The 25,950-nt window shown below is 43.3% G+C and overlaps 1 protein-coding gene across 2 annotated transcripts in view; it reads left to right on the forward strand.

The window, feature by feature from the left end:
* Positions 1 to 25,058, forward strand: part of LOC149452258 (NACHT, LRR and PYD domains-containing protein 3-like) — a 58,119-nt gene extending 33,061 nt beyond the window's left edge. Inside the window, exons 10-13 of one of the 2 annotated variants that reach the window (XM_089689582.1) lie at positions 2,644 to 2,808; positions 7,914 to 8,078; positions 11,142 to 11,306; positions 23,382 to 25,058. In XM_089689582.1, coding sequence (XP_089545708.1) covers positions 2,644 to 2,808; positions 7,914 to 8,078; positions 11,142 to 11,306; positions 23,382 to 23,472 — 586 coding nt within the window. In that variant the 3' untranslated portion in view covers positions 23,473 to 25,058. The remainder of the gene's footprint in view (positions 1 to 2,643; positions 2,809 to 7,913; positions 8,079 to 11,141; positions 11,307 to 23,381) is intronic. The other variant, XM_089689583.1, reaches the window with a different exon arrangement.
* Positions 25,059 to 25,950: the final 892 nt, after the last annotated feature.

Consider the following 25,950-nt stretch of genomic DNA (forward strand, 5'->3'; position numbering starts at 1 on the left):
GCCTGGACGGATTGTTGTCATTGATGGGAAAATGAATTCCAGAGTTTATCAAGACATTTTGCAGGAAAACGTACGACCATCTGTCCGCCAACTGAAGCTTCGCAGAGGATGGGTGATGCAACAGGACAATGACCCAAAGCATACAAGTAATTCAACAAAACAATGGCTGCAACAGCACAGAATACGACTTCTGGAGTGGCCTAGTAAGAGTCCTGACCTCAACCTGATTGAAATGCTGTGGCATGACCTTAAGAGAGCGATTCACACCAGACATCCCAAGAATATTGCTACACTGAAACAGTTTTGTGAAGAGGAGTGGTCCAAAATTACTCCAGATCGTTCTACAGGTCTGATCTGCAACTACAGGAAACGTTTGGCTGAGGTTATTGCTGCCAAAGGAGGGTCAACCAGTTATTAAGTCCAAAGGTTCACATACTTTTTCCTCCCTGCACTGTGAATGTTTACATGTTATGTGCAATTAAACCATGGCAACATCTAATGTTTGTGTAGTATTATGTTCAGCAGACTGTGTTCTTCTATTGTGACTTAGATGACGTTCAGAGCACATTTTATGCCCAATTCATGCAAAACTCCACGTAATCCCAAGGGGTTCACATACATTTTCTTGCAACTGTAGCAGGGTATCTTCTCCTCCCTGCTAGTTGTCACAATTCCTAAAAGACATGGCCAGTGAGGCTCCGCCCTCCCTGTCGCATCATTCATGCACAGCATTCTGTGAATGGGAAAACTGCAAATCCTGGCAATCTTTGTGGCTGCTGAATTGTAGTTTTCAATTAACTACCACGGCACTCCACAGCACCGTGGTAGTTCATTGAGCCTTGCTGTTAGTAGTATCTGCTTGCTCGTATGGGATCTACTGATCGCTGGTGCAATACTTTACAGGATCCACAAACAAAAAATAATAAATGCATATTTTTTTACCAGAATAAAATTGTGCGTTTATTATTTTCTGTTAAAAGGTGAACTTATCCTTTAACCACTTGCCTACCAGGCACTTATACCCCCTTATTTACCAGGCCAATTTTCAGCTTTCAGCGCTGCCGCACTTTGATTGACAATTGCGCGGTCATGCAACATTGTACCCATATGAAATTTTGATCATTTTTTTCTCACAAATAGAGCTTTCTTTTGGTGGTATTTAATCGCCACTGGACGCTTTACTTTTTGCGCTATAAATAAAAAAATTGCAAAAAATTTGAAAAAAAAAAAGTTTCTTTTATAAGATTTTTCAAACAGGTATTTTTTCTCCTTCACTGATGTGCGTTGATGAGGCAGCACTGATGGGCACTGATAGGCGGCACTGATGGGCACTGATAGGCAGCACTAAAGGGCACTGATAGGCAGTACTAATGAGGTGGCACGGATAGGCGGCACTGATAGACAGCACTAATGAGGTGTCACGGATAGGCGGCACTAATATGCATCACTGATAGGCGGCACTGATAGGTGACACTGATTATTGGCACTGATAGACGGCACTGACTGGCATCACTGATGGGCACTGACTGGCGGCACTGACTGGCACAACCCCCGGGCACTGACTGGCGGCACTGACTGGCAGCACTGCTGGGCTGCACTGGTGGGTGGCACTGGTGGGCAGCACTGGTGGGTGGGCACAGGTGGGTGGCACTGCTGGGCACAGGTAGGTGGCACTTCTGGGCACAGGTAGGTGGCACTGCAGAGTGGCACAGGTGGGGGCACTGCTGGGCACAGGTGGGGGCACTGCTGGGCACAGGTGGGGGCACTGCTGGGCACGGGTGGGCGGAGCTAGTGGGCGCACTGCTGGGCACAGGTGGGCGGAACTTGCGGGTGTCACTGCTGGGCACCGATCATCAGGGCACTGATCATCAGTGCCCTGATGATCGGTGCCGATCCCCGCTCTGACAACTGCCGGTTCTCGGCAGTACTTTCCTCACGATCTGACAGCGTGAGGAAAGTGCAGCCGAGAACCGGCACTTGCATTTCCCTGTGATCAGCGTGTCATTGGACACCGCTGATCACGTGGTAAAAGGCCGCTGTGATTGGCCTTTTACCACATCATGTGATCAGCTGTGTCAGTAAGACACAGCGATCACGGAGATTGCCGGGTGCGCGCCCCCTGGGGCACGCAGGAGAGCGCGTTCTGGGAGGACGTCATATGACGTCCACCCAGAACTGGCCGGCCGCAGTGCAGCCGTAATTCGGCTATCTGCGGTCGGCTACTAGTTAAAGGATATCTGCATAGGACAGTGGATTTCAGGATTAATTGGTTAGCTTAATTATTTTTAATTTATTTTTATATTGGAAGAACTGTTATCAATTGTTTAATCAAGTACTGTATATCGCAGACTTCATCATTCAAACATCCTGCAAAGGAGAATAAATAACAGTGTTAGAGTATATGACAACCAGGGCAGATAAATGAAGTGTAGCAATTACCTCACATTGGCAGCCAGTGGAACATTTCTCCCTTGCATTGCTGGCCAGTGTAGGTGTGAGATCAATTAACTGCTTTCTGCTCAATGAACCCTAACAACCTCAGGAGGAACCCTGGCTGAGAAAGGCTCATGTACAGAATAGTTAAATTTATTCCTGGGGGAGACATTCATTTTTTTCTGATAACATGCTGTACTTCTTCTATAGTTTGAATAATAATCACCTGACAGACAGTTCCTGTCCCCACCTGGCATCTGGAATAAGAAATAACCAGACACTGAGGATACTAAACCTGTCTGAGAACAATCTGGAGGGTCCTCATTTCAGTGATCTGATGACAGCTCTGACAACAAGCCGGATAGAGGAATTACAGTGAGTATAACAGGACTGACTGAGACAATAATATTTTGGAATACTGTGACATTCAAGCCACATAAAAATAGTTTAATCATACTGATCTCCTTTGGATAGCCAATCCCAGAAAGTTGTCTAACCCGTGGATCTTAGACTCAGTTTGTCTTCCATTTAGACTTGTAAATAATAATATACTGTAGATATTATAGGAGGTCATACATAGGTAAACTGATCTTACTCCATTGAGCTATCAGATCCTCATACAATAAAGTTACTATTTGTCCCAATTTCCCAGGGACATTCCCCATTCTGAGGAGTCTATCCCTGAGAAGCAATGTGTCCCAAATTCATCTCTGGAAACCTTACAGTGGGCAGGCACCAATTCAGCAGTCTCACTGCACACAAGCATCATTTGAAAATAATGCAGCTGGACAATGTGAATTGACACACGTGCAGACACCTCCAGCCCATCAGTGCTATTTTGGATTGGCACAAAGGTTTATTTACTAAACCTGGAGAGTGCAAAATCAATTTTACATGCTCCAGTTTTATGTGTTACTTACTGACATTTGCTCTGTTTACATCTCTTATTCCCAATCTCTACTTTCTGTATGTTACTTACTCCTGATCTCTTCTCTTTACACTTTTCTTACTTCTGACCAGGGGTGGACTGACAACTCATGGGGCCCCCAGGCAATAGCAGATCATGGGGCCCTGTGTCCTCGCCCACACCCAAAAAAGCCTATGAAAAAGCCAATGAAAAGTACCAGGGGAATCTCATGGGGCCCCCTACTGACCCTGGGCCGCCGGGCACTGCCCAAGTGCTTGAATGGTCAGTCCGCCCCTGCTTCTGACCTCTTCTTTCTGTGAGTTACGTACAATTGACCACTGCAATCTGTACACTGCTTGCTCCTGACCACTTCTCGCCATGCATTGATTACTCCTGACCTCATCTTTCTGTGCATGCTGCTCTCCATGCATTATTGTAGCACTACCCCCACAGGTTTTCCCCTTACTTCGCCCCGCAGCCATGCAAAGTGTATTTCTTCAATCAAATACACACACATACTTCTGCTCATTGTCTCCAATGACCAGTCTGGGGGATGTTTGTTTTTTGGAGTTTTATTGTAGAACTGGGGATAGAGGATGTAGTAGGATATGTCAAAATTAGAATTAGTCACATTGAAGACATCTAGCTGATCTCTTAGTTGAGCACTACTAAAGTCCTAGCTGAAAGCAGACAACAAACCTCCCTTAGAATTGTAGCAGCAAGTAGTTTAGGAGTGAGCAAAGTCCCCTTTTGCAGTAGTAGTAGTTACAGGGCTAAACTCCTCAGGTACAAGCCTGTTATGACAGACTGCGACAGCCCATAGGTAACATAGCTAAGCAAAGTCATTTGTAGTAGCAACAGTTGGACAAGCTCTTCAGAACACTAGCCAGTGTTCCCTTTACTCAGACCCATGCTGACTATCAAGCACCAGAGGGGTAGCAAGAACACAGAGTCCCCAAATTCCTCAATGTCCATACTCACAAGGCCCAAAGACAGAATGGTAGCCTCCTCCCAATCTTCCAAGTGAAACCCTCCAGTAATACCAGACAGAGCTTTTGGTAGACGGCTCTGCCTAGTCAGCGTACTGTAGAACAAGGGTTACTGTCTTAAAATTTTAGGCCCTCAGATCAATCGACCTGAGGCCACATAGCAGCAAGTGCCAGGTGAGGCAAGCAGGCCTCTAGCCTGGCTGGTGCAGCCCACTCCCAGGAACGACACTGACCCCATGTGCTCACAGAACATAAATACCACTCCCAGCATGCAATGGGGTCACCATCCACTGGAATTGGCTGGGATAGTATCCATATTTGTGTTGTTCATTGGCCCAGTCCCTTTCCATGTTCTGGAAGGCTTTCATGTCTTCCTAAAGACAGGCAGAACTCAGACAAACTCAACCAACACCAGAGCATCATAAGCAAACCTATCTAATCAATCATAGCACTCTGTTAAGCAGAGAGCACAATACATTTTCCTAACAGTCTCTCTGTTAAGCAGAGAAACAGAGCCATGCTTAAAAAAAACAAAAAGTGATGTAGCGCTAGAACAAGAAAATTATATAAATACTCTGTTAATAAGTCATATTAAGCACATAGTCAATATAGTGACAAACTCATTAACATGTAAAAGGAAGAATAGTGCGTGATGGAACTAGATAAGTAAAATTAAACACATGTGAGACCCCTGCACACAGTGCACATATCAAAAAAAGTCCAGTGATCCGTATCACATTCCTTCCACTCATGCAGAATCAATGGACTGTGTGTGGACCCGCACACCCTGAAGTGCAATCCAAAACCGGCTGGAATGGCCTCTCACCTCCTATCTGCGACCCTGCAGGGCCACAGAGCATGTAAGATCACCACTGGATCAGGATAACCTTCCTCTTGGGTAAATGGCTATTTTCATGCAGTCTTCTAGTCAGTCTTTCAACGTCACAGGTAGCTTCCCTTCTCCAGTGGTGGTGGTAGGGTCCTTCAATATTTGTTTTAGGACAGAGTATCTACTTTTGCATTTTCATAAATTCAAAAGCTGCAAGCTTCTTCTTATGCAAAGTAAATGTGATAACCTGGACTCCAGTGGTGATCTTACATGCTCTGTGGCCCTGCAGAGACCAGAGACCCTGAGAGGCCATTCCAGCCGGTTTTGGATTGCACTTCAGGGTGTGCGGGTCCACACACAGTCCATTGATTCTGCATGAGTGGAAGGAATGTGATACGGATCACTGGACTTTTTTTGATATGTGCACTGTGTGCAGGGGTCTCACATGTGTTTAATTTTACTTATCTAGTTCCATCACGCACTATTCTTCCTTTTACATGTTAATGAGTGTGTCACTATATTGACTATGTGCTTAGTATGACTTATTAACAGAGTATTTATATAATTTTCTTGTTCTAGCGCTACATCACTTTTTGTTTTTTACACTTCATCAGATCTATAGGTATAGGATCAGATGTTAGCAGCTTTATACGTTTATTTATTGATCATTTAAACATAAGAGCGCAAGCAGACTTTGTATATCATCAGAGCCATGCTTAACCTAACTATACAAATCCTAGCACCTGACTAGGCTACTTATTTCTGACCTCTGCTCTCTGGGCATTACTTCCTACTGACCAGTGCAATCTGTATGTCGCTTATTCCTAACCTCTGTTTTTTTCCTGCTTTATATTTGATTGGGCCCCTTGCACACAGGATATTTTGCAAACTCTCCTAAAATCCTTTCCCCCTGGCAGCAGTGTTTTGGCTAGAGATGTAACATTTTGGGAAATTTTAAAGCCATGAGAAAAAAAACTTTCAGAAAAAGTGAAAACAAAATTTCAGTGCAGTATTTTACAAATTGAAAGTGGTTTTGTTACACTGGGAATGTGAAATTCAGTGTCTATAAAAGTATTTTGCTGGAAATAAAATTATTGCTTATTGATTAAATAAACTAAACTTGCTTGTTATTTTTTTTATTGCAAATGGAATAACAAGGACTGTATACAGTATGTTAAGAACATTTCAGCTATACATAAGAACAGGTAACCCACCTCCCTTTCCCTTATAATAATTTAAAAGCTGCCAATATGCATTTCCAATTATTGACTATGCTGATCCAGAAGCATATATATTGGTCTTGCAAGAGCTTGGTCAATGTTCTTCTGATTTTCAGGTGTAATATTCTCTATAAATGAAGGGATTGCATATTTTGGGAGAAAATGGGCAACATTTCCTTACTTGAAGGCGATGCTGGTGGAAAAACATTTTGTGATGATCCAGAAGCAACAGGAATAGTGTTTGTGAAATGAGAACTCTGGAGAGAAAGGCTACTCACATTTTTATTACGTTCCTCATCCTTTAATTCCATAAAGTATTTGGTAATGTCTTTAGGGCACCTCTGGCATGCAAGGATGTGTGTTGTCATCCTTGCAGCATTTGGAAAACAATATTTATTCTCACAATATTTGCAAATTGAAGCTTTTCTCTCAGCAGAAATGGCACTGTGGAAATGTTTCCAAACTCTGGATGTTGGTCTCACCATTTTACTGAAGGAAAAGCATATTTTTCTTGTTTGAAAACTGCATTGCAAAGCAGTGTTACTTGAACTGTATTCCAGGATTTGCTTGTCTTCAGAGAGAACTTGCAATAATTTAAGATTTTATAACATGAAGACCTTATTGAAAGATTTCTGAGACTTTAGGTATAATTTGAATGCCATGTCATAGATATATTACTTATAGCAAAATAACATATCGCACACTTGTTTTTTTTCCAGAAAAATTGGAAAAAAAATAGAAAAAAAGGAAAGAAACATTGTTTTTTTTCCCGATTTTTTTTTTCCAGGCCTTCCTATCTCTAGTTTTGGCAATAAAAATGCCTGATACTTATAAAGTGTCTAACGTGCTTGAGCACTTTTACAGATGTCAAGTGCTTGGACATTCATTTAATTGGCCAGAATAATAATTTATTCTGCCCATTAAAATGAATGCTCAAGTGCCAAACATGCCTAGCATTAATGCGCTTTTACAGGCATCAAAGGTTTTTTCTGCCAAAACTTTGCTGCTCCTAGACACACTGAAGTGTTTTTTTTTTTCTTGCCTCTAAAACGCCTCTACCATGAAACTCCTCTTAAAACCTATATGGGAATGGACACATAGGATAAAAATGCCACATGTCCTTAGGGGCAGCTGAAGAAAGTCCAGTGTACATGAGGCCTTATGCAGGCCATAGACGGTTCGTATATTGGTGGATTTTTCATCCGAAAGAATAATCTGCCGATTTTCGCACTGTTAGTGGGGCAACGGCATCGGCTGATTTTCACGGCTCCTCCTCATTTCATTTATCGGTCATGCTGGAAATTTCGTGAAAAACGGCCGATTGGTGGCAACCATTGGTGGCAACATAGGTTTACAGAACGATTGATGTTTTGTTTTTCGGACGAAAAAATTGGCCGATAAATGAACCGTCTATGGCCTGCATTACTCTTTGCTGCTCTCTGTGCATTATTTGCAACTACCTCAATCTGTGCAATGCTCATTCATTCCTGTAGTAAAAATTAATTTTCTACTGGTAACATTCTTCTCTTCTACAGTTTAGTTAGAAATAATCTGACAGACAGTTCCTGCTATCAACTGGCATCTGGAATAAGAAATAACCAGACACTAAGGACACTGCACCTGTCTGGGAACAATCTGGAGGGTCCTCATTTCAGTGATCTGATGGCAGTTCTGACAACAAGCCAGATAGAAGAATTACAGTGAGTATAACAGGACTGACGAAGACATATAATGTGAACACAAATTTGTTCCACGATATTATTAAAATTATATAAAAATGTTCAATAATGTATTCTAAACAGATAACCTTTTGGCTCTACAAAAAGTCCAGTGTTAGAGCTTGGTAAAAACCAAGAATTAAACAACAAACTAGTGTCAGACATTAAATAGTCTTTTTCCTAAAACCGTGTTATAGTCCAATATTCTATTTAGTCTGATAACTAGTGTGCTGTGTGATCTATTTGCTATCGCCACAATCCTGTATATAAAGACAGTGGATAGATCCTAGAGAGCACACCATGAGACAGATGATCAAAACAATGTAGGAACCACACTGAAAGTATACGTTTGCATTTGTGTTGCCCCCAAAAAGTATGATCTGTGGTGGATCAGTTTTCAGAGGTCATTTGACAACCATATGTTGCCACCTCACTGCCGGTTTTACCCCACAAAAAGCCACACCACCACATCCAACCCCATGTATTGCAGGTGTGTGAGCAGGGGGTAAATTAAATGTACAATAGTGTTTTTGAAAAGCAAAATGATTGTCTGTTCAGAAAAGGCCATTGTCATTCTGTTGTCTAATTCTTTGATCTTATCAACCATGAAATACTGTACATCTCAGGCAAAAGTTTTTCGTCTAGAAAAGAAAGTTCCTTCTCTAAAAGCTCATGCCTAAGAACAAGTCGGGGAGGAGTATTCCAATCCTTGATTGTTCAAAGAACATGGTCAAGGGAGGGGGTCAGACTCCACATCAACATTTTGTAGCTCAAAGCTTACCGTGTCCCTCCAGCACTGGACCTCCTTAAAAAAGGACATACAAATTAGGTGCAGTCAGACAATGCCACTGCAGTGGCATACATCAACCATCAAGGGGTCATGAGGAGCCTGGCTCCCTTGAAGAAAGGAGACCAGATTATCTCATGGACAGAAACTCAATATGCAGCAATTACTGCAAACTACATTCCAGGAGTGGACAGTTGGCAGGCATCTAAACCAAGGGGAATGATCACTTAATCCAGATGTATTCAATTTGATATGCCAAAAATGGGGGATTTAGGATCTGGACATCATAGTCTCCAGATACAACAGGTTACTTCTGTTTGTATCCAGAAGCATGGATCCTCTAGCCCTTGCCTCAGATGCTTGTTATCCCTTAGTCTCAGTTAACACTAGTTTATGCCTCCCCCAACTAAGTATTCTATATTTCCTGCTCCGCAAAATAGAGTGAGATAGGAAAGCAATGATTCTTTTGGCACCAAACTGGCCCCAAAGAACTTGATACACATATATACTCATGCTTTTTCTAAAAGATCCCTGACCTCTTCCCCAACAAATTAGATCTTATATGTTAAGGCCCTCTCTTCCACCCTGTTTTGCAGTCCCTGGCATGGCTGTGGAAACCTTGTTCCTAAAGGATAGGGGGTCTCTGGAGTTTGTCATTGCTAGCTTGCTAAAGGCAAGAAAAGCCACATCCAGAAAGATTTATTATCACAGCTGGAAACTCTACTTTGCCTGGTGTGAGCACAGTCAATTCAATTAAAGAGATTATTCTATGCATCACATTCTGGCCTTCCCACAAGCAGGTATGGACCAGAATATAGCTCTTATCCATCCATTTCAAAAGGCTTCTAGCTTCACTTTCCCTAAAAAACTTATATGCAAGGTATTTTCCATTATACAGTAGGTCCCCCTGCAGTTCCCTATTCTCTCCTAGGACCTCAACCAGGTTCTTTCTGCCTTGCAAAAACCACCATTTAGGCTCATCAGGGATATTACCTTGGAGTCTCTTACCAGCAAACTAGCCTTTCAGGTGACCATCGTGTCTGTTAGATGTATGTCAGAAAGAGCTTTCCTGCAAAAAGCCCTTCCTTATACTTCACAAGGTTGTATTATGCCTTAGACCATCCTTCCTTCCAAAAGGTGGTTTCAATGATCCATCTCAATAAGGACATTATTCTGCCATCCTTGGGATCTGCTTCTAAGCATCCAAAATATGTATCTGTATTGCCTGGATGTTGTCAGAAACATTAGAGTGTACCTAACATCGACAGCTTCTATTAGACAAAGAAATTCAATTTGTCTTCTCCTGGGGTCCTAACAATGGGCACCCCAGAATCCAAAATTTACCATTGGTAGGTGGATAAGGCTCTAAAAGAAACCCCTCTTGCTATTGTATTGCACACAGACTTAATCAGATCTGTTGTAGAATACAGGGCTTTTGGCACCAAATCTTTGTCACCCAACTTTGTAAGGCCACCACCTGTCTCGAGTTTATACTTTTTCAAAGTTTTACCTGATGCAGTGAAACTCTGAACTTGGGGTCTTTAACCCTGTTGGTTTTGGACCTGTTGGCATAGTTATGTTGCTTAGTTTTTCTCCACCCTTGTATTTTTACTTTGGGATGTCCCTTGGTGTATGAATAAGTTGCCTGTAACCTGTATTGTATGATTAGGGGAAGAGGAACTTTGAGTTACCTGTAAATTCTATATTTTGGAGTACAGTACAAGACAGGCTATCCTCCTTAACTTTCTTTAGTTACTCTGCTTAGCTTTCTACAAAACTGGGGACTCATGGAGTGGGATTGGATTATAGGGGAGGCACCCCAAGGGTTGTGTTCTCAAAAGATTGCCAGCTTCCAATCACCTGAAGGTATGAACCTATGGTGTATGAATAATTTGCCTGTGTCCTTTACTGTACCAACAAGATTTGGAATTTACAGGTAAAACCGAATTCCTAATTTTTCTTTTTTTCTCTTATTCTTTTATTATTGGATAAATAAGCTATAAATGGAAAGTTCATCAAGGGACTGATTTATACTCTTAATTAGCACTGACTAAAATGTTCTGGGATTTATGGAGATATTACCCACTGTACACATGGATGACAATATTTGGGTGTCTGCTCTATTATAACATTTATATATGATCTAATATAAATTATTCCAATCAAGTGAAAGGAGTTCCATTCATGTAGAGAATGGTTTACCTTCATTCCTGGGGAAGAAATATTTTTTCAGGTAACATTCTTCTCTTCTTCTACAGATTGGATAAGAATTGCCTGACAGACAGTTCCTGCCCCCACCTGACATCTGGGATAAGGAATAACCAGACACTGAAGAGACTGAACCTGTCCTGGAACAAGCTGGAGGGTCCTCATTTCAGTGATCTGATGGAAGCTCTGATGATAAGCCGGATAGAGGAATTACAGTGAGTATAACAGGACTATTCTAGGACAGTTTACTTCTAAACCATAATAATATAATTAAAATTCATTTTTATATTTCAATATTTTTATTGAGAAACCAGCATATTATAACAGAGAACAAGATGGCAAACACAAAGAAAAAGAGGGGGGCCCACCCGCATGGTGGGACAAGATGTAGAATCAGAATCATAACACTTATCAGTATATTAAAAAAAAAAAGAAATTATCAGACAATAGCATTACAATTCACACAAAAAGTGTCATAGCCATCAGGACATACTAGTTTCATAAATCAATAAACAATAATTGAACCAAAATGAACCAGAAGTGACCGAGAGAAAAAAGAAACAAAAATTTTTTCAACGAATAGAGTAGAAAAAAAGAGGAAGAGAGAGACGAGAAACAAGAGGGGGGGGGGGGGGGGGGTCAGCTGCCAGACACTCACGATACAGTGATCTAATCAATCCAAGGCTCCCAAGTCCTCTCAAATATGGACACATAGTCAGTGACAATACTTGTCAGTTTATCATTAACCATTATCCAGTTTAGTTTTTGTTTCACTCTTTCCAGCGGGATCAAGGATTGTTTCCAACTTCTAGCTATGGTGATGCGAGCCGCCAGTATTATATATAAAATTAATTGAATCGATTTTTTGGGAATATCAGAGGGTAGTATATTGAACAAGGCCACTTCCGGCGATCTACGGATATTAATTCCTGTCACTGAGAAAAGAAAATTAAACATGCGAATCCAGAATCTACTTACAACTGGACATTTCCACCAGACGTGGAACATGATACCCTGTTGACCACAGCGTCGGAAACAGCCAGATGAAACGGAAGGATACATTATGGCTAGGCGAGCAGGAACCAAATACCAGCGAAGTAGCGTTTTGTAGTTAGATTCAACAAGATCAGTGTTAATTGAAATCTTCGACAGGGCATGGGCCGCAGCCCGCCAGGTATCTAAATCTAATGAGCTATTTAGATCCCGTTCCCAGAGAGTTATGTAAGATAATTTAGTGAGGGGATCAACCAACAAAGCATAAACAATGGACAATCGACCTCGCATCATCCCACTTGCCCCACAGGAGACCTCAAGAGGAGTAAGCGCACAAGGTTCTGTGAGTAGTCTAAGCTTGCTATCAATAAAAGAGCGAAGTTGATTATAACGGAATATTTCCCCGTGAGGCATTTTATAAGTCACAAAATACTGAGGAGACTGAGGGCGAACCCCATCCAAATAATCCCCAATACGTAACAACCCCTTATTAATCCACCATTGGAACCTCGCGAAAGAGAGACCCGGGGCAAACTCAGGATTGCCAAACACCGGGGCCAACGGGGTATGCGGAGAGAAGAAAGGTTTACGAGCTCGCCATCTATCCCATACTGACAATGAATAGGATAGAGTATTGCACAAAATAGGAGGGCGCAATCTGCTGGGAAGCCACATGAGAGTACCAATAGCATATGGACGGCACGAAAGAGCCTCAATCCCAACCCATTGTTGAACATATCCCCTGGCCGTAGTACAAAATAGCTGTGCTATTTGGGCCACCTGAAAGTATGCAAAAAGATTAGGGAGTCCCAAACCACCATGCCTCTTCAAAGAAATTAAGGTAGATTTGTTCAGCCTAGGGCACTTTCCCCTCCACACAAATCTGGACACTGCTGCCTGTAGTAAGACCAGTTCGCGTTTGGGGATCATAATTGGTAACGTCCTGAAATAGTACAATAATCTTGGTAGGAAGGTCATTTTAATAGAATTAATTCTACCAAACCAGGAAAGTGAAAGATCCTGCCAGCCTAGTAAGTCATTTTTAAGTCGTTTTAAAAGCGGGAGATAGTTGGCCTTGTATAACGTCGATAAAGATTTCCTGAGAAGAATCCCTAAATAGGGGAGAGAACCAGAGGCCCACTTAATATAAAAATTTTCCCGGCAGTAGCGAACCTCTGAATCAGGTAATGAGATATTTAAAGCAACGGTTTTAGATGAGTTAAGCGTAAGACCGGAGGCCTCCGAAAACCGATGAAACAGATGGAAGAGACCAGGTAGAGACGCTCGAGGATTAGATATGTACATAAGAACATCATCGGCAAATAGGGCGCATTTATGAACCCGTTGACCACAGGTAACACCCGAGATAGTGGAATCAGCGCGAATAGCAATCGCAAGAGGTTCCATTGCCAGCGCAAAAAGCAACGGAGAAAGAGGAGATCCCTGTCTAGTTCCTCGTTCTATCGAAAAAGGGACTGATTTATGTCCACGAATGGAAACTTGAGCTGACGGAGTAGAATAGAGGACCCGCAGCAGCGTCGTAAAATAAGGGCCAAACCCATACCTGTCCAATGTTCCAAACAAATAGTCCCAGGATAGACTGTCGAATGGGAATGTCTAGGTGTCAGCTTACGTGCTAACAGGGTGCCAGGCCTGTCCATCCAAGTAAAAAATTTATGATTAGACCAACGAAATTGTTTATCCGCAGTGGTAGTAAGACACAAGTTAAGTTCCAGTCGGGCCTGGTCAAGTTTAAGTAACAAATCAGAACTGGGATTTTGCTTATGTTGAGCAGCCAGGTCAGTGTACGACAGTTTTAGTAGCAAGTAAGTCATTTCGGGCTTTTTTTAAACGAGAAGAAAGTTGAATAATATATCCCCTGACTGAGGCCTTATGAGCAGCCCAATTAATCACCAGGTTCGTGTCCTCTGTTTTATTAAAGTCAAAAAATAATTGTAGGTGTGAGGAGATTTCCCGACAATGAGAGGGATTACCCAGAACAGAGTCATTAAGATGCTAATGAAAAGCCGTTTTACCAGGAGTCCCAGACGACAAGGTGATAGAAATCGGGTCGTGGTCAAACCAGGGCATAGAAAAGATTTTAGCAGTAACCAGTTCGGGGAGTGAATATGTATGAAGAAAAATATGATCGATGCGAGAATAACTATTATGAGCCCTGGAGTAGTGGGAGTAGTCTCGAAAAGTAGGATTAGCCTCTCTCCATGCATCAATGAAGTCATAGCGATAGAAAAGTTGAGCCAATTTACGGCTCCTTCTAGAAGGAGGCTGAAGCGTGGCGGTTTGGGAACGATCCAAAGTCTGGTCCAACGCTAGGTTAGAGTCACCAGCTAGAATAACGTCAACCTCAAATTCTCCGACCAGAGTACTTAGCAGAGATTGGAAAAATTCCACCTGATTGATATTGGGGGAATAATAAATTAGAAAAGTGATCAGGTTTCCTCCCAAGTGGCCTTTCACCAAAATATATCGTCCCTCCTTATCCCGGATAATTTTAGATTTGGTAAAGGACAAATCGCCGAGAAAAACATAGGGCCACCCCCCGCTTTTTCTCTCTAGCATTAGCAAAAAAGCAGAGAGGGTAATTTTTATGGATATAACGTGGAGAGAAGGAGGGGGGAAAACGAGTCTCCTGCAAGGCAACTATATCCGCCCCAAGGGAGTGGTATGAGCTAAAGGCCTGTATGCGTTTGGATGGGGAATTAAGCCCCTGAACATTGTGAGAAATTAAACGAACCTCTCCGCTAGACGACCGCAGGGAAGACATAGTAAATAAATATGAAGCTAAGTATGATAAAGACCCCCCGGTCCTTAAGATTAGGAAGATCCCTAGAAGTCCTTAAATGTCGCCAGCTGACCCCTAAAAAAAATCAGAAAAAAACAGAGGAAAAAAATCGGAGAAATAAAGAAAAAAGCAATTATAACCCATCAACAATAAATCAAAAGCACAGTGTATTGAACATAAAAACAAAACAATTAAGACCACTGGAAATGGTATTCAGCACACATATATAAGCAACACCCTAAGCCCCACCCCCAGCCCACCCCCCCCCCGCCAACACAGCAGTAACGGCCAACGCTCCTAAGAGCCACAGAGAGGCCGCCATAAACTAACAAATCCCAGTGAAAAGTCCCCAAAAGGACACGGAAGTTCAAGAAATCCTCCCAGGTGGATTCCAGGACCCCCTCTTCTGAGATGATGGAGTAGTCCACAATGGCTGGAGCAGCGGAGGCCGAGGAGCCAATGCCGTAGGGGAATGGGACGTCGGACTGCGAGATATAATACCCAGCTGAAGCAGCAACTCCTCGCCATCCTGGAATGTAGCAAACCCATAGGACTTTCCATTAAGAGTGAACTGTAGACGAAAAGGGTAGGCCCAACGATACCTAATGCCCTTTTGAACCAAATGAGAGAGAAGTGGCTTGAGGGATCGCCGCCTCTGGATAGTGGCTGACGAGACATCAGCAAAGATTTGTACCTTGTGCCCTGCGAGCTCTATATCCGGATTCTCCCTGCCATACCGCATAACCGCTTCCTTAAGCTGGAAAAAAGGCTTGACGATATCTCTAGGAGGCCCCCCTTGCCGGGTGGGGATCAGTGCCCGGTGAATGTGATCAATCTCAAGATGAAGGTCATCAATAGCAGGCATAGCGGACCGCATGAGGGTGTGTGCGCAACTAGTAAGCTCCTTAACCGATTCAGGAAGACCTCGAATGCGAAAATTGTATCGCCGAGCCCGATTCTCCAGATCATCAATTTTAGAATATGCCTCCTCCAGGCGATCTTGCAAGTCGGTGATCATGGTAGAATTTTGGGAGATACTTTGGACTGTCGCATCAACTTTAGCCTCAATACTGTCCAGCCGGTGGCCCAAGGCCTGAAAATCCTGCTTAAGATCAGCCGCCAGTTTTGAGGTAGCTCTGTCTAATTCACGTTGCAGCAAATCTGCGAACCGAGCTATCAAAGTCGCATCACCAGAGTATAGAGGCGGGTCAGGAGGAATCGTCGGTGAGGAAGCCGGGCTATCATCCGCGGGTTCCAGACCGCTATGCTGGCCTGAAAAAATGGCAGCTATTTCACTGCTCAAGGGCGAGGATGCAGGGCAGTCATGGCTCAAAGAACAGGCCGAAGCCTGGGACTCCAGTAGCACAGGGCTGGAGGATGACTGGGGGGGCTGCGGTGAGTCACTCACCCCAGTTGATGATGTTGCTGCAGTCTTCTCTGGACCAGCGTGGGAGGAGGAGCCCATCTTCTCCCTCCGAGGGAGAGGTGCTGCCGTGAGAGAGGCAGAGGAGGCACCAGGAGCCGCAGGCGCCGATCCGGCCGCCATCTTAGGTCCTGCAGTCCCTGCAGGGAGCTGCCTCTGGGAGCCACCGCGGCTCTTCACCGCTGTTTTTCTGGGCATGGTGACAGGCGCCCGAGGTCCGGATCGAGGTAGGGGGGGACCCGGGGGTGAAACAGCACTATGCCCTTATATGGGCTGCTGTCAGTGCCGGGGATGTGCGGAGCTAGTGTCGGGACATCCGATCCCGGCGGCCGCGCATGCGCACTCCTAAAATTCATTTTTAGATTCCATAAATAGCCAATCTACTGTTGGTTTTTTTTTTATGGTTGAACTGAATGGACTTTTAATTTTTTTCAGCCAGACTAACTATGTAACTATTTCTTGGATCTTATCACACCCTGTTATTAGCCATTAAATGGTGTTTACTAAAACCTGGTAACTAATAAAATAGACAAGATTCTAGTGTCTGATATTTATGTTTTATTTATTTACAGCAAATCCCCCCCCCCTCCTGATAATGGGGGTGCATGCAAAGCTTGGGAGGCAGATCTGGATTGCCATCTAGTGGTGGAAACTTGGGAATGTTAGATAATGATCAACTGCACTTAGGACACACCAATCAATAGTGCACATTCAATATTAAACAAAACAGGGCTGCTGCTCCTATAAGCCCTCATGCACACTGGACTTTTGATAACACTGGTAACGTTAGCTGTGTAAAGTCACGTTAAAAACGTGAGTTGTTTAGTGGTGTTTTGCCGTGATTAGCGGTATTTTCCCTCGTTTTCCCGCGTTCGCATTTTTTATAGGGTTTTTGGTAAAAAAAAGTCGAAAACCGCCGGTTTGCAGCGTTTTACAGCATTAGAGCGTTTTTACAACTAAAAAACTCCTCTAGAAACCCACCAGTTCTGTGTTTTTGTCCCAGCCAAAAAATGTTGATTACAGTCTGTGTGTGCATGAGGGCATTAGGATAACGTGCTGGGGGGGTTTACTGGCTGTAGAAAAAAACGCAAAAGCCAAAAACAGCAGCTGTAAAAACGTCAAGTGTGCATGAGGGCAAAAAGGTACACCCTTATCAACATAAAACACATAATAACACGAGCTCTGCCTCAATGTATGTTATATACATGAAAAACATGCTTAAATAATGAACACATAACAATTAATTGTGAAATAAAGTCCCAAAAATTTGAAATTCACAAGTGAACAAAGTTCCTTTCACATCCAAAAGGTGATAAGTGCTCTGTGCTCCTCGCCTGTGTGCCCCCTCACTCACCAACTTTAATGGACTCATGGTGAAATAAGAGTCAGCACAGTGGCTAAATGGCTAAGTGGCTAAACAGTTAGCACTTCTGCCTGGCAGTACTAGGGTAGCTGGTTCGAATCCCAACCACGGCACCACCTGCCTGGAGTTTGCATGATCTCCCTGTGACTGCGTGGGTTTACTCCGGGTATTCTGGTTTCCTCCCACTCTCCAAAGACATGCTGGTAGGTGAATTGGCTCCTGTCTAAATTGGCCCTAGTATGTGTATGTATGAATGTGAGTTAGAGACCTTAGCTTGTACGCCCCTTGAGGGTTAGGGACTGATGTGAATGTACAATATATAAGTAAAGTGCTGCGGAAATTGGCGCTATAGAAGTACCTGAAATAAATAATAAATAAGAGTCTCACGCTTTTAGTGGGGCATTGGAAGTCATGCTGGAGCTTGTAGTCCTCCTGATTAAGTATTGCTTGTCATCCCCAATGATTCAAATATGGAACCGATAGGTATGTACATGTAAGGAATGGAGAGAGGCATCCAGAATAGTGTAATTCCATTTATTAGTAAAAGCAGGCACACTGGTATTGCACTCTCATGTTTCCAGATACAATGGGCACGAGTCTCCAAATGAACAATAGTAGGTCGCTATTCAACAAACTCCTTAGCTAGTATCACCACGTCCTCTGATGACACCCAGTGGGAGGGGCAAAACGCGTCACAACGGATATGAAGATACTAGCTAAGGAGTTTATGGAATAGCGACCTACTATTGTTCATTTGGAGACTCGTGCCCATTGTATCTGGAAACATGAGAGTGCAATACCAGTGTGCCTGCTTTTACTAATAAATGGAATTACACTATTTTGGATGCCTCTCTCCATTCCTTACATGTACATACCTATCGGTTCCATATTTAACCGCTAGCCTACAGGGCACTTATACCCCCTTCCTGCCCAGGCCAATTTCCAGCTTTCAGCGCTGTCGCACTTTGAATGACAATTGCGTGGTCAAACAACATTGTACCCATATGAAATTTTTATCATTTTTTTGTGACAGACAGAGCTTTATTTTGGTGGTATTTAATCACCTCTGGGTTTTTTATTTTTTCTTAAACCAAAAACTGAAAATTTTGAAAAATTTTTTTTTTTCTTAGTTTTTGTTATAAAATTTTGTAAAAAAGTGATTTTTCTCCTTCACTGATGTGCGCTAATGAGGGTGCACTGATAGGTGGCACTGATGAACACTGATGAGGAGGCATTGGTAGGTGGCACTGATGGGCACTGAAAGGCATCACTGGTGGGCACTGAAAGGCAACACTGATGGGCACTGAAAGGCAACACTGATACATGGCACTGATAGGCGACACTGACTGGCACTAATAGGTGGCACTGACTGACACTGTTAGGCGGCACTGATTGGCAACACTGATAGGTGGCACTGACTGGCACTGATGGGTGACACTGAAAGGTAGCTCAGATGGGCACTGATGTGGCATTGATGTGCACTGGTAGGCACTGATATGTGGCACTGATGGGTAATGGCACGAGGCACTGACGTAAGGCACTGATGGACACTGACAGGTGTCACTGCTGGGGCTACACTGATCATCAGGGCACACTGATCATCAGTGCCCTGATGATCAGTATACATGTCCCCTCCGCGGAAAGCCAATTACCGGCTCTCCTTTCCTCTCGAGCTGTCAGCATGACAGCTTGAAGGACAGAAATGCCGATAACTGGCATTTCCCTGTTTACATGTGATCAGCTGTGATTGGACACAGCTGATCACATGACCGAGCCGACATCTTTGGCTCTTTCCGTGATTGGTGATCCGCGGGACACAGCGCACCGGCGATCGCCACAGTGCGCGCCCCCTGAGCCGCGCGTGCTTAGTGAGAATGGGAGGACGTCATATGACGTCCTCTCAGAACCAGAGAACCACCTTGCACCCATCATATTACTATATGGCAGGCTGGAGGTGGGTAAATATTACTTGTCATCCCCAATGATTCAATCAGGAGGACTTCAAGCTTCAGCATGACTTCCTATGCCCCACGTTTTGTGGACTTTATTTCACAATTAATTGTTATGTGTTCATTATTTAGGCATGTTTTTCATGTATATAACATACATTGAGGCAGCTCTCCTGTTATTTTGTGTTTTAAACTTGGGAATGTATTAACACAGTGGTACACAAGGGCTCACTTAATGTTCATGCCCAGGAAACAGCTTATTAAATTAGAACTCGCTGGTACAAGGTGCCGCATCTGCTACACAAAATATTCCCAACGTCTTCAGACCGTTGTTGGTGTTGTCTGACAGACAAGTGCACATTCCTCCCCATTTGGTGAACCTGTCCCGGCTTTGGTCCCCTTCTGGACATTGCATTATGACTCAGTTGACAGGGGTGATGGTAGACTTTATGCTGGGCCAATATTCGCTCCATCATTTGTCCCTTTCAACACAAACTTATAAGAAATCCCTACTGATCCACTTGGTCAATGCTTTGAGGTTGTGTGTTTCGGTACAATGTATGGACACATCACTTCCTAGTGTAAAAGAATGTTTCATTCAGGTGAACAGGCTGGAGGAGCTGATCCTGACAGGACAGAATTGCGTCTTTTGCCTCAAATTTGGCATGCTGGATACATTACATAACCACAGATGAATATAAAATGATTTCTCCGAGTTAGGTGGTTTTGGAGCCAGGGTTACGACTGGGGTTGGCCCACGGTCTTATGACTACATCTTACGACTAGGCCTATTTGTTACACCTGCCATTCTGGTCCTGCTGAGCAGCACTATGGGTGTGGGGGTATGCTGCAGATGATGGAGCGAAGTGGATGGGGTGGTTTTCATTTGCACCCCAGCTGAGTACGGCAGCAACTGTTACCTCCTTTTAATCCCATCCTCCTTTTTTTTCTTTTTTGTTTTGGGATAACAGGACCTTCCTTGGGCTTATATGCATATGTGCTACTCTTGCTGTCCTCAGGTTTTTCGGTGTATCCGCTTGGGATTGTGCTGTACCGCTCTCCTGGGAGTACCCTGGGTGCTAGCAATTGACTTCTTAAGCATCTTCTGATCCTGAGGGGGTGTATGTTTATATCTTTGCATGTTTCCTCCTTCCTTTTTACTGCCGTATTATTTTGGCTCAATATTGCATTTTCACACATCTTGTATATTACAGTCTAGACATTTGAATTATACCAGGACCGTCTGGAGAACTCAAACTTATGTGATAGCACTCTGAGGGGGATCTTGTTTTGGTTTTATTTTTGTGTAATGTAGGTACTTCTTATTGGATATTTGCACATTTTTATTTTCCACTAAAAATAATATGGAACAAAAAATATAGATGAAATTATGGGTTAAACATTGGTGGATCCAATCTTACTGCGTTGGGCAATCAGAGCCTCATAAAAGCGATTTGTCATCTGACATGACCATCGGCTGTTCAGTGCCAGACTCTTTCCAACAGAGAGAATATCAGATAAAAATCATTTTGTTCAATCATTAGTAATGCTGAATCTGTTCTCACACTGTCTGCTGATACGATTCATGCTCCATACACAAGGAGATTATTGCACAATACAAGTCATGTCAGTGGTATTCTTTGGTCATCTTGTGTATGGAGATATCACCGTCTATTACACTACTAATACTGATTATTATGTGCCACAATTTCTGCCACTAATCAGGTGTAGTACAGGAGTTGGTCAGGGACTGCACGTGTAGCACAGGAGTTGGTCAGAGACTGCCGCCGGCATAGTACAGGAGTGAGTCAGAGACTGCCGCCGGCATAGTACAGGAGAGGGTCGGAGACTGCCGCTGGCATAGTATAGGAGAGGGTCGAAGACTGCCAGCATAGTACAGAAGAGGGTCAGAGACTGGCGGCGTAGTACAGAAGAGGGTCGAAGACTGCCAGCATAGTACAGAAGAGGGTCAGAGACTGGTGGCGTAGTACAGAAGAGGGTCAGAGACTTACTCCTCCATCACAGTCAAATGAGACAACCCCCCCACCTGCTGTTCCCTCCAACCCACAAAAAAATGTACCCCTCCCAGGCCATGATTACGGTAATCATGGCATGAGAGTAGTGTTTTTTTCTTTTGGACTCGGGGGGGGGGGTGGATTAGTGGGTGGGGGTTGTTTCATTTGGCTGTAAGAGTGAGTGTCTGTTTTTTTTTTTGGGGGGGGGATTATGACCTGAGGAGAGCAAGGTTTCTTTTTTTGGGGGGGGGGGGGTAGCGGGTCAGGGTTTTCTCATTTGGCTGTGAGGGAGGAGCCAGTGTTTTTTTTTCTTTTTTTTGGGGGGGGGGGATTATTACACCTCACCCAAACCACCCCCAAAAAAACCCAGACTCACACCTCCATCACAGCCAAATGAGGCAACCCCCACCTGCTGCTCATCCCCCCCAAAAAACAAACAGTTTTTCACAGCCCCCCCCAAAAAAAACAAAACCACCACTCCCAAAAAGTCAGCGACTTACCTGAGTAGTCAAATAATTGTCCACTCTCAGTCTGGCTGGCGCTGCACCTCTGTTCAGTTAGTCAGATCTGTCTCCTTTGTCCACCTGTCCCTGCAGCTCCTGAGTCCTCTCTGCTTGGTCCTGATCAGTGTACATCCGGGGCTTGGTCCACTCTGTAGCAGCTTCCTCTCCCTTGCATTTGCTCCTGCTGAGACTGAGGAGGCTAAGGAGGGCTGACACAATCACCCCTCGGCTGACCATGCCCCTTCACAGTAACAGCCAATCAGGATGGGAGAAGTGGCCACATGACTTCCTGTCTCACAGCTGATTGGCAGTGCCAGGCAGAGGGAGGGCAGGTCGCAAGGGGGACAACAATAATTAACACACTGCAATAGACCGGTAGCGGCGGTCCATGACAAAGTAGACCTATCCGTGATTCAGCTTGGTACAAGGACTGTCCATGGCAAATGTCAAAAACCCGTGAGCATCCTGGGCATTTTGGGACTGTTGGCAACTATGGAGAAGGCCAGCAAAAACAAACAGGTTTGGTAGAAAGTTGTAACAGTAAAGCAGCAGTTGACTGGTGGACTAAAGGTGCCGACAGCATTTGTCTCAAAGGAGCAGAATGCGGCTAAACTGGTCTGCACCCAAATGGGAAGTTTTGCAGGAAGGATGGAGTGTTCCTGCACTTTCCTTGACAGATGGGTGACCTGTCCCTACTCGAACCACATTCAGGCCAAATAGACTTTGCCTGCCCAAAGATGGCTGCGAGAGTCACCTGAGGTGCTGGCATCCAATTCCATAGCTGTCTACCTGAGATCGGAGGAAACCATAGAGAAATTAGGTTCCTCTGGACTTCCTCCTCCACCTGCATTGCCACTGTGGACAAGTACCACCTGCAGTGGAGAGAATAGATTGCACCTGCCTACAGGTCTATTCAGCCTCTTGAATGCCTTGGCCGTGATGACAGCACTCTCGCACATGCACACAGGAGTCACTTTATCATGGTAGTGGTGCCATAAAATATACTCTGAGTTGGTCATGCACAGTTAAGAGTATATTACTGCTGACAGGCAGGGAGAAGCAATGACAGAAGAAGCCATTAGGATCTCTTCTGTGATAAACTAAAAAATGTAAATACCACGGAGGTTGGTTTTTTTTTTCTTTAATTCCATTTTTTCCACAACATGTTGGTGTAATAAAAGTCCTGGAGGATGCTGGAAAATAATGAGAGATCTGATGACCATTTATGTTCTCTCTTCTAGGATCATTGATACTTCCATTTCAGAAGAAAGAAGAAATAAACTAAAACAAGTAGAAGAGCTTCGGCCTGGAATGAGGGTTGTTTGTAATTGACATTAACTACAGAAGAAGAGGCTTTGATGTGAATGGACCCGGGGCATGAGATTTATTTATGAACGTAAAAATGAATAAACCAGTCACTCTGGTGCCACATCCATATAAACAGTAGAAATTATGCAAAAAATGGACTTTAGAGGCACCACAGGACAACACAATTATAAAATCAATATTTTTATTTATGAATAGACAATAAAAAGCATGTTGAGTCATGCATAAATAAAATCAGTTATGGTAAGTAAGACAAAGCAGTATACAACATAGCATAATGCACCTTTTTAGTGGTAATGGCTAGTGTACAGCTTAATCTTCATTTGTCAAGGTGTTTCGCTTGTCTGCTTCTTCAGGACACGCAAAGAAATATGCAAAGTTCACTTGCCTGCCTGAATGAGCAGATTACTGATATCTTTTCATAAATAAAAGATATTGATTTTGTAATTGTGTTGTCCTGTGGTGCAACCATTTTTTTGCACAATTTCTTATATATAAGCAAATCTGACCCAAGAAGAGAATGAATGATCACAGAGGAATTATAAACCATGCTGGAAGGCAACATGTTTCTATATCTGACATTTATGGATTCTTACTGCCTGATTATCAAAGAACCATTTGGTCTGTTGAATGTCATCTTGGAAAGTATATACAACAGGGCATGTGTAACAAAAGGCTGCATACCAAAATCCTTGTCCTGGGAGTTCACACAGATCTCCTAGCAGTGGGGCATGGATATAAGAGAGCCTCCGCACAGATTCTCCGGTGACACGAAGATTAAAAAGGACAGATTACATGGCTTCTAGGCAGAAGGAAGAAACCAGATGGGGACTGGAATATTGACCTGGGTCATAGTATTGTTGGCAATATAGCAGTGTCCCCCTGGTGGAGACGACATACTTCCGGAAGGATGGCTGAGTAGGGAGGACAGCCCCTTAGGAGTTATGGATGTTTGCTCATTGGACAGAGGATTACACCAGGCAGGTCAAGGGTGTTTATGTGGGTGGTGCCGGAGAGGGCTTTTAAACACAGTTCTGGCCATGCTGCCTTCTTTTTGTTCACTTTTTCTACTTGGGACCCAGCTAAAAGCCTTCTTTAATGTGGTCAATGCTAATAAATAGTTGTGCCCCACGGTGGTTGGTTTGCATTTTGAAAGTGGCTAGAGCAGAGAAAGGAACCACACCTGTTAGGGACAGTGACTCAGCCTTGGAGAAAGGTTCCTGATTGTGGAGTGACAAATTAGGGTCACCGCTGTCTTCTGTGATACCCTCTAATCTCCAGGGCTGTGAGATAAGTCCTATGACTTGCTGCACTCAAGTCTTATGATTACACCACTCTTCTAAGTGCCACTTGCACTGTCATTCTGCCTATCAACCACCCCCTATGCCATATCCCCTGTGCCATTAGCATTGTTAAGAATCTCTACACCTGTGTTACTGTGTCACTGATACCATATTGTGTAGAATTGGTATGCTAAGTACATTGCCACAGTTAGTATAAGCACATTGTTAGTGCTGATGATTGCAAACGTTCCTCCACTTGTTACCTCTTGACCTTCAACTCAACTTAATAATAATAATTGTGCAAACTTCCTTTGGACTCTGTGTACCATTCTTTCAATTTAGGTACCAGCCATCTGGCCCCGCCCACAGGTGGACATAAAAAATGCATCTTATTGAGGTTTCATTTTAAAATGCATAATTGTAAAGTGCAAATAAAAAGCGCAAAATGTTGCCAGATAGAGACATTCACTAACATTTTGGGGACTTCAGTGTACCCCTTTTTCAAGGTGAAAATTTAAGTATGTAAAACAATTCTCATTTATACTGCCATTAATGGACAGATATGCTACACCTAAATTTGCTAACATACAAATCTTATATAAGTTAATGTATAACTATTGTCCACAGGAAAGAAATACATGTAACAATTTTAGCCTTGACACCTCCAGCAGCTGGGATTTTGGATATAAAGCATCACGCACTTCCTACTTCCCTGAATGGGAATTCTCTGACTTGGATTTCGCTGAATGGTCCAACAAATGGAAAATCCTCCCTCTGTACAGCCCCTATTGTAATGGAGATGGGGATGTTAAAATATAAAACGCACATATATTTACAGGAAAAAACTAATTTTTTTCAATAGGAGCCTGCAAAGTATTGCATCCACAATCAGCGGTTTGGAGGTGGGGGTCCCACTTGCATCATGGCACATGTTACACCGTACATACAGGTGTAACACGTACCATAGTGCAAAAGGTGGAATTGATCTTTAAATATGTGCAAATGGTAAACTGCAAGAATTAAGAAATTGGGTGTTGTAATCCTAGATGCAATTAATATAGCCAAATCCAATTATTGCGTAAGAACGACAAATACTTGTACAAAATAAAAAAACATGAATATGTAGTAAAAGCTGGATAATGAAAGGAAAAAAATGCAAGAAAAAAAAAAATCTTATCAGAGATTAAACTAAATTCTGATA

This window comes from Staurois parvus, unplaced genomic scaffold (assembly GCF_062004578.1).
Source record: "Staurois parvus isolate SC_StPar_1 unplaced genomic scaffold, SC_StPar_1.0 ptg000486l, whole genome shotgun sequence".
Taxonomy (NCBI): Eukaryota; Metazoa; Chordata; class Amphibia; order Anura; family Ranidae; genus Staurois; species Staurois parvus.